At 41.2% G+C, this 9,464-nt stretch overlaps 1 protein-coding gene across 1 annotated transcript in view; it reads right to left on the reverse strand.

The window, feature by feature from the left end:
• INTS4 (integrator complex subunit 4) overlaps nt 1-9,464 on the reverse strand; it is an 81,371-nt gene that overhangs the window by 47,905 nt on the left and 24,002 nt on the right. Inside the window, 4 exon segments of the mRNA XM_006772517.2 lie at nt 2,117-2,237; nt 3,170-3,258; nt 7,199-7,249; nt 7,876-8,061. Of these exon segments, the coding sequence (XP_006772580.1) occupies nt 2,117-2,237; nt 3,170-3,258; nt 7,199-7,249; nt 7,876-8,061 (447 nt within the window).

The raw sequence follows: 9,464 nt of genomic DNA on the forward strand, positions 1-9,464 counted from the left end.
GAGTTCATTGTGTCATGCACTAAGTGCTTTATACATACATTAATTTAGTCCCCCTCCAAAATAAATACTATTATCAGTCCCATTTTTGTTTGTTTTAAAATTTTTTAATTGATTTTTAGAGAGAGAGGAAGGGTGAGAGAGACAGGGAGAGAAACATTGATGCAAGAATGAAACATTGATCGGCTGCCTCCTGCACACCCCACAATGGGGATCGAGCCAGCAAGCCTTTGGTGCACAAGACAAGGCCCAACCAATTGAGCCACACCAGCTAGAACCAAAACAAAGTTTTAAATTAAAATCAATAACAACTGGTTTAACTCTGTATTTTATTATGAACAAGCAATCTATACATATAAAAGCCAAGCAACCAGAACAACGGAACGACCGGAACAACCAGAACGACCGGTCACTATGACGCACACTGCAGTGGCCAACTGGCCTGATCGGGGCCCCAATCAGCCCCTCCCCCTGCTGGCTTGTCCCCTATCGGCACCCCACCCCGATCGGGGGCGGGGCTGGTTGGTCAACCTCCTGCCTCCCCTTCCCCCCGACTAGCCTGGCCCCGATTGGCCCCCATTGGGGCGGGCCGGCCTGACCCCATCCGTGCACAAATCTGTGCACCGGGCCTCTAGTATAATTCATAAGCAATACTGAAATCATCCAAATTCCTTATTATTCCATAAAAATGCTTCACACAGTTTTTAGCAATTACCCCATAAATACTGGTCATAGAAATAGGGCTACCACTGGATCTGAATCCAGTACAGTCATGTCCAAAGTATTTAGCCAACAATTTTACCAAGACTGGCAGTGTTGGAGGCCCTCAAAAAGAAAGTGTCCAAAAAGAATCTCAGATTTTCTTGCTGTGATATTCACAAAATTTTATAGATACGTGTGTGTGTGTGTGTGTGTGTATACTATAACAACCCCCACTATCACACATAGAATATGTTACAATTTGTAGTATCTCATTTGAGCATCATGACAACTCAGTGAGGTAAATATGAGAGATATCATAACCCTCTTAATAGATGAGGAAACCAAAACTAAGGTCAAGTGACATCTCAAAGATAACACAGATATAAAATAAGGCTATTACTAGGTCAACACTCCTTTTATAAAACAGTTCCATCTCTGAAAAATTAATTTTTTTTGCCGAAACTGGTTTGGCTCAGTGGATAGAGCGTCGGCCTGCGGACCGAAAGATCCCGGGTTCACTTTTGGTCAAGGGCATGTACCTGGGTTGCGGGCACATTCCCAGTGGGAGATGTGCAGGAGGCAGCTGATCGATGTTTCTCTCTCATCGATGTTTCTAACTCTCTATCTCTCTCCCTTCCTCTCTGTAAAAAATCAATAAAATATATTAAAAAATTAATTTTTTTTAATAAATGTACTCTGAATCCCCAAAGGCAAAACAGAAGAGTACCAGGCTAAAAGTCAGGAGATTAATATCTGAATACCATTCCACAACTTTCTATTTGGATTAGTTGAATTCATTTCTCAGAGCCTCAATTTTCTCACCTGGAAAATGGGAATAACAATATCTACCTTGCTGGGTTACTGTGAATAATAAGTGAGATCATGTAAATGGCCTCACAGTATCTAGGTCATAAAAGGTGCTTAGTAAACGGAAGCAACTATTTTCATTATTACTTACTTTTATCCCTAGGCCTTGGCTATCTCATAAGCTAACAAATGTAAATAGAATTGTCTTTAAAATTCTTTCTAGCTCTAAGAGACTATACTTCTCCATTGGAAAGTGAGCCTTTTCTTTCTAAGAAACACTATAATTTCTAATAGTGGGTTACAACTATCCCTACCTGTAGTTTCTCAAAATGTTTGTATAAGTGTAACAGGCAACGTATTCACTAAGAAAGTGTAACTTGTAGCATCGCCGTGGCTCAGTGGTTAAGCGTCAACCTATGAACCAGAAGGATATGGCTTGATTCCCGATCAGGACACATGCCTGGGTTGTGGGCTCAATCCCCAATGTGGGGAGTGCTGGAGGCTGCCAATCAATGATTCTCTCACATCATTGATGTTTCTATCGTTCTCTCCCTCTCCCTTTGAAATCAATAAAAATATATTTAATAAATAAATAAAGAGTATAACTTACCAATAGCTTTGCAGCTTGAACTCGAACCACCCAGGATCCATCACTGACCATGTGACAAATTTTCCCAAAAGCATCATCAACTAAGCGAATTTCTTCATTAGAAGATGGGATTGGGACAATGCTAAATTAAAAGAAAGAAAAAACATAAAACGTAAGTCTAAAGCTTCAGGTTCAATAAACTGGGAATGATAAACAGCACAAGTCGAGATGATAATTGAATAATTAAAATCCTAGAATGATGGAATACATTTCATAGTAAACAAATGACTCTGAGAGTATAAGTCAACCCTTTTAGTTGTGCTGCAAATTTTCACTGTCTTGAATAAAAATGTTTAACTCATCAGAGGTACAAAGATTTATGAAGATACCAAAAACTAGCTACCACAGAGTACTTTAAATCTCTGTTTATTCCATACTTGCATTGCTGTGAATATAGTAAATCTCAGAATGTAAATAGAATTGTCTTTAAAATAAGTATAAAACATACTTGTCTACCTGGTCCTAAAAGGAGAGGCAAATTCCAATCAGTCTTTTTTTTTTTTTTTTTTTTTTTACTATATCTGTCTCTCCACCTCCCAGAATCACTGTAAGAATGATTTGATTACTGCAAAAATGTTTTTAACCAGGAAAACACTACATAAGGGATCATTATCCTCAAACTACTAGTATCTTTCTCTGGTATTTGTATTTACTAAAATGGGCCCCAAACAATTTTAAAGATTTAAAAAGGGTAGGGTAGAGGTAGGGAGGAAGCTACAAAGCACTCAAGAAAGACAGTCCCATCCCTTCATTTAACTTTCATTTACAAAAGAGGAGGTTGGGACCCAGAGTTGAAATATCTTTCCAAAGATACACTGAAAGGATGGCAGAGCTAAAGAATCAGGACCAGATATCCTGATTTCCAGGGTCTGTACTTTTCCCCTATTTCACACTGCCTTCAAAAAATCTAACCAACTTTTTTTTTTTCTTCTGGAGGTGGGCTTTTTACACAGTGGGAGGAGAGAAAAATGGCTTAGCAATGAATGAAAGCTGGCTTACACCCACCACACTGACCTTTCAGGATAGAGCTGACTGACAACCCAGATAAGCTGGACTGCAGCACTGCGCACTTGTTCATAGTCATCAGAGAGCAATTTACAGGCCTGCAAACAAGGATTCCAAAAGTCTATTAGTTTTGTATCCCCCCAAGGTGATGTTTAAATTATTTTCACAATAAAGACAGGGTGGCTGGATAAGGATGCTAATCATAAAACCTGTGGGTGGTTTTAGCTACTTGAGCCTTTGCCCAACAAAGAATTCTTGGCTTCTGTCAGCTGCTCTGTGTTCTGACTGAGCCCTCCCATCTCAAGTCTGGAAGCAGAACCACAGCCGGATAGCACACAAATGCCATCTAAAGAGCACAATTCCAGTAAAGCCTTCTGGGAGCCCACACTGCTGCTCTCACAGGCTCAAACACCAGAGATGGTTTTTTGCCTATCTGTGAAATCCAAGCACAAATTTCTGATTGACAATCTTTCTGAAATAATTGCACAATTTTAATGCTAAGCCGCCAAAAGAGGCCAGATTTTTCTGTTTTACTTTGGTCTGAAATGGCCTATCTCTACTCCACCCACAGTCATAGCAACACCCTTGACTTCAACAACATCCAAAACTACTCCATGTCTGAGATTTTAAAATCCTAAATCCATGCTCTGACCAGAACTTGCTACTCCATCAGCTCTTCCATTTCCATGCCTTAACCCATTACACCTACTCTTCAATCCCACTTAACCTACTAAGAGGGTTAACTTGAAACGCAGGCAGATAGGGCAGGGGTCCAGGGGAAAACAAAGGCAGGAGGAACATAGGCAGGCAGACACAGCAGAGTGAGCAGCCTAATCACAGAAACCAACCAAGCAGAAATAATAAAATGTTTCTGGACTCAAAGCGGGAGGCAGGGGAAAACAAGGGAGGGCCTGCAGCAACAAGGGAATGCACAGAAACAGAGAAAGTTCAGCGTAAGAACAGAGAAAGAACACATAGAAACAGGGAAAGTTCAGATCCATTGCTGGGCAAGAACAATTGAGGGAATCAATCAGGTGACAACATGGATAGATACAGAAGCAAGCTTGCAGCAAATATACACCCCTGGACTACAAAGGTTTCCCGGGCAACCCATTATTGGGCGCCCCTCCCCATGGGGGGGATTCTGAATCTGCTTGCAATAAATTTTCCACACTTTTGCTTAAATCTTCTGGTCTACATAGCTCATTCTTCAGCATCGTGAGACACAACCCTGGGAAAAACCCTTGGCTCACCGTTCCAGTTATCACTACCTATCCATTTAACCAGGGTTTCTCAATCTCGCACTATTGACACTTTAGACTGGATAATTCTTTGTGAGGGGTTGTCCTGTGCATTGTAAGATGATTAGCAGCATCCCTGGGTTCTACTTACTAGATGGTTGTAGCACCACCCCTCTCCAATCCCCAGGAGTTGCAATAGTCAAAAATACCTCTTGCCCCCGTTGGTTTGGCTCTGTGGATAGAGCAACGGCCTGTGAACTAAAGGGTCACAGGTTCAATTCCAGCCAAGGGCACATGCCTAGGTTGTGGGCTCAATCCCCCTGCCCCCCTCCAGTAGGGGGTGTGCAGGAAGCAGCCAATCAGTGATTCTCTCTCATCATTGATGTTTCTCTCTCTCTCTCCCTCCCTCCCTTTCTGAAATTAATAAAAATAAAAAAATAAAAACCTCTTACCCTAGCTGACCCTTCACCAAAATTTGACACTGTTGACTGTGAGAACGCCCCTCCTGCCTTTTCTGGAATATGTTTCTCCTCTTCTTCCATAAGGCTGCTTCTGAGCTCCATTCTAGGGCTGCTTTCTTCTGTCTACCTCTTAAATGTTGGACTTTGCTCATAGCTCCATCCTTGATCTCTTTCAGTCTTCTTACTCGCCCTGAGTATCCTCATGCCCCCTAGATACTGATGGCTCCACATACCCAGCTCTGATCTCTCCTGAACTCCAAACATTCACAATTATTTATGGCCTGAAATTCTCCTCATGGTTGTAACATCAAACTTTCAAACTCAATATAACCAAAACAATTCATTAGATACCTAATCCAATCTTATATCTAAAATACTCCACCATTACTCCATCCTCACACCATTGTGGCTATCCCTCATCATTGCTTGCTTAGTATTAAAAAGAAACAACAGGCCCAAACTGGAGTCACTTGTGCTAAGCCCACCAAGACTTAATACCTACCAGTGATGGCGAACCTATGACATGCGTGTAAGAGGTGACACGTGAACTCATTTTTTGGGTTAATTTTTCTTTGTTAAATGGCATTTAAATATATAAAATAAATATCAAAAATATAAGTCTTTGTTTTACTGTGGTTGAAAATATCAAAAAATTCCTATATGTGACACGGCACCAGAGTTAAGTTAGGGTTTTTCAAAATGCTGACACGCCAAGCTCAAAAGGTTTGCCATCACTGACCTAACCTAACTACAGTTTCAGCTTCTCCCAAGAATGGAATTTTAAACCAATTAGTCTGGAATTTCCTGGTCAGCACTAATGAGGTAATCTGCCTGATAAGACCCCCTAAGGCAGTGGTTCTCAACCTTCTGGCCCTTTAAATACAGTTCCTATGTTGTGACCCAACCATAAAATTATTTTCGTTGCTACTTCATAACTGTAACGTTGCTACTGTTATGATTCGTAATGTAAATATCTGATATGCAGGATGGTCTTAGGCGACCCCGTGAAAGGGTCGTTCGACCGCCAAAGGGGTCACGACCCACAGGTTGAGAACCGCTGCCCTAAGAGAACGTAACCTTCCCCTAAGGCAGTGGTTCTCAACCTTCCTAGTGCCGCGACCCTTTAATACACTTCCTCATGTTGTGGTGACCCCCAATTTCATTGTTACAAATTGAACATAATTAAAGCATAGTGATTAATCACAAAAACAATATGTAATTATATATGGGTTTTCCGATGGTCTTAGGCAGCCCCTGTGAAAGGGTCGTCTGACACCCAAAGGGGGCCTCGACCCACAGGTTGAGAACTGCTGCCCTAAGGGAAAGTAACCTTGCCCAAAATAATCCACTTTTTAAATTTCCTTGACCCATCTTTCTGCCTACAAAAACCTCCCACTTTATCCAACTCCTCAAAGCATCCTTCTATTTACTATATGGGATGTTGCCCAATTCATGAATTACTAGTATTCAATGGCTCCAATTAGATCTTTAAATATGCCTGGCTGAATTTGTTTTTTAACACTACTTAACTGATACAGTCTCATGCCACTAAATAGATCAATCATCTGGTTGACCTTTCTTCCTCTGAGTCCTTACTCGCCAAGTTTCCTTTAATTATTTGGCTTCCCAATATTTTTCTAATAGGGAGAGAAGAGGCCAGTCACGTCAAAACAACCGTTCTGAACTCATTCTAGTTCATTTTTTTTAAAGAATAAACTCAGTCATAGGGGCTTGGCTATAATCATCTTCCTCTGAAAGATAAACCCACTTTGATAGACTAACAAAATCTGGTCTCTGAGCATGGATTTAGATTGCCTGTCTCTAGATTCCTGCAATTATTCTACAAGAGAAATATCACTTTGTAAGGCCTGTTGGTGGGGCAATCAGCTTCTCCTAGCGATACTATAAATTCACTGTGCCTCTCTTTACAAGTACTACAATAGCATCTGATAACTTTTCACAGGATCCTGGTCTTGGTCATCCTCCAGTTTGTCAAGTGTGGTTCCCAGAACTGACTTCAGGTTTAGCCCAAGCAACCAGAGATCAGCAAGAATAGCACTGTCCTTATTCTGAATTCTACACTTCTCTTTGTATACTCTGATATTTATAATGTGCTACCTAAATCCTCCTAAAAGTCCTTTTCATATACACTAGAGCTATTCAATTACATATCCCCATTTTCTTCGTAGAATCTATGTTTTGAATACAACCTCACATTCACCCCAATTAACATTACTTCTATTAGCTAGCTGAAGCTGTTTTCAAATCCTGACAACCAATATGCCACCCTCCCAGTTTCATACTTCCCCTTCCTTGCAGATAGTCATTTAAAGTACCTGATTATAAATTGTTTGGTGTAATTTCAGTCCTCTTTCATGAAGCTGCAACTATAAAATAAAGATATAGTTTAAGTATTTGGGGCGGGGGGGAATCCCTTTTTCCAATGTCTCCCCACAATCTCAAATACTTTCCTGCATTATATCAGATTAACATGGTTTCCATTAGCCAAAATCAGTGCTATTTATATAAATAAGAAACCTGGTCAAAGACTTTTTAGTAGACATAATCAAACACTTAATAAATCTAACCCGTGGACTCTTCCAAAGGGATATTAGAAAAACATGAAACAATTATAAGAAGGCTGAGGAAAACATGATTAGCACCATTTCCTCCTAAAAAGCAACCCCCTCACACGTAAATTTCTCCTATATTTCTGAAACATGGAAGGTACAACCTAAGCCTACTGGAAGACAATATGCAGAGGGGGTGGTGCTGCCATGTTTCAGAAATACAAGTGAAAGCTACCAGAGAAGCCCAAAGAAAAGCACACCTGTTATATAGAAATGTGTGCCTTTGAGCCCTGCGATGCCACCAACACCTTCCTGAAAAGTATGGATAAGGTGTATCCTGGGGGGATTCCGAATGTATCCAAGGCAGCATTGTCCATGTACAAATGAAAACAGACAAACAAAAAATAAAACTGTCCCAATTTAGTTCCCGTGATCATGTTTACCATGGCTTTTATAGCTGCTGTTCTGACACGTGGGTCTTGGTCACTAAAGTAATCCCCTATAATCTTCTGGACATCTCTGATAGCTAGGCCTTCTGCATCCTTTGTGACACTTTTCTCCAAAGAGCCGAGATTGCCAAGTAATTGCAGGCACTTATTTCTTACACCATGGGAAGTATCTGTCAGGTGCTATAAAAACAAAAGAGAGGGAAAAAAAGGACATGATTAAGTTATCTTTAAAACAAACCAACCAAACAAACAAACAAAAAACAGAAACAAAAGCATTCTATCAGCTTTAGGAATGACTTGGAACACTATACTCTCACCATAACCTGTATAGTATCATGTTACTTGAGTATGGTCCTCCAAAAAGAATCATAAGTCATTAGGAAATAAAAAATAAGACTCCCTTTTGTTCATTACAGTAGTCCAATCATACTGCCTTGTAAAGGTAGGAGTGAGTACTTTAAAAATGTCCTCTAGCCCTGACCAGTCTGGCTCAGTGGCTAGAGCATCGGCCTGTGGACTGAAGAGTCCCAGGTTCGATTCCGGTCAAGGGCATGTACCTTGGTTGCGGGCACATCCCTAGCGGGGGGGGTGCAGGAGGCAGCCGATGGATGTTTCTCTCTCATGGATGTTTCTGGCTCTCTGTCCCTCTCCCTTCTTCTCTGTGAAAAATCAATAAAACATATTTTAAAAAATATAAAAAAGTTCGCTAGCCCAACAACCAGTGTGGCTCAGTGGTTGAGCGTTGACCTATGAACCAGGTCACAGTTCGATTCCTGGTGGGAGTACATGCCCAGATTGCAGGCTCAGTCCCTAGTAGGGGACAGGCAGGAGGCAGCCAATAATCCTCTCTCATCATTGATATTTCTATCCATCTTTCCCTCTCCCTTCTGTCTCTGAAATCAATAAAAACATATTTTAAAAAAGATTATCAGTAAGAGGTACATACAGAAGTATTTATAATTGAAATAACATGAATGACAAGGATTTACTTTTTGTTGTTGTTAATACCCCAGGATATTTTTCCATTATTTTTTTTTTTTTTTAGAGAGAGTGAAAGGGAGGGAGAGGGCCAGACACATTAATTGGCTGCCTCCCGCACACGCCCCAACCAGGGCTGGGGATTGAGCCAGCAATCGAGGTACATGTCCTTTACCTGAATCAAAACTGGGACCATTCAGTCCAAAAGCTGATGCTCTATCCATTGAGCAAACTGTCTAGCGCTTTTTATTTATTTACTGCACATTGAAAGGAAATTAGAAAAAATATTTTAATATCACTATCACCCTTTCTCTATAATAGAAGTGTCAACCAAATTCACAACTGACAATGACAGATTGAAACACAGGTGTGCGATTGGCACCAGCGAGAGCTTTATTAATATACTAGAGGCCCAGTGCACAAAAATTTGTGCACTTGGGGGGGTCCCTCAGCCCGGCCTGTGCCCTCTCGCAGTCTGGGACCCCCTCCACGGATGACCACCTGCTGGCTTATGCCTGCTCCCCGGGGGATTGGGCCTAAGATGGCAATCAGACATCCCTCTGGCAGCCCGGCAGCCCTCGGGGGATGTCCACTTGCCGGCAGGG

This window comes from Myotis davidii, unplaced genomic scaffold (genome assembly GCF_000327345.1).
Source record: "Myotis davidii unplaced genomic scaffold, ASM32734v1 scaffold646, whole genome shotgun sequence".
In the NCBI taxonomy this organism is placed as follows: Eukaryota; Metazoa; Chordata; class Mammalia; order Chiroptera; family Vespertilionidae; genus Myotis; species Myotis davidii.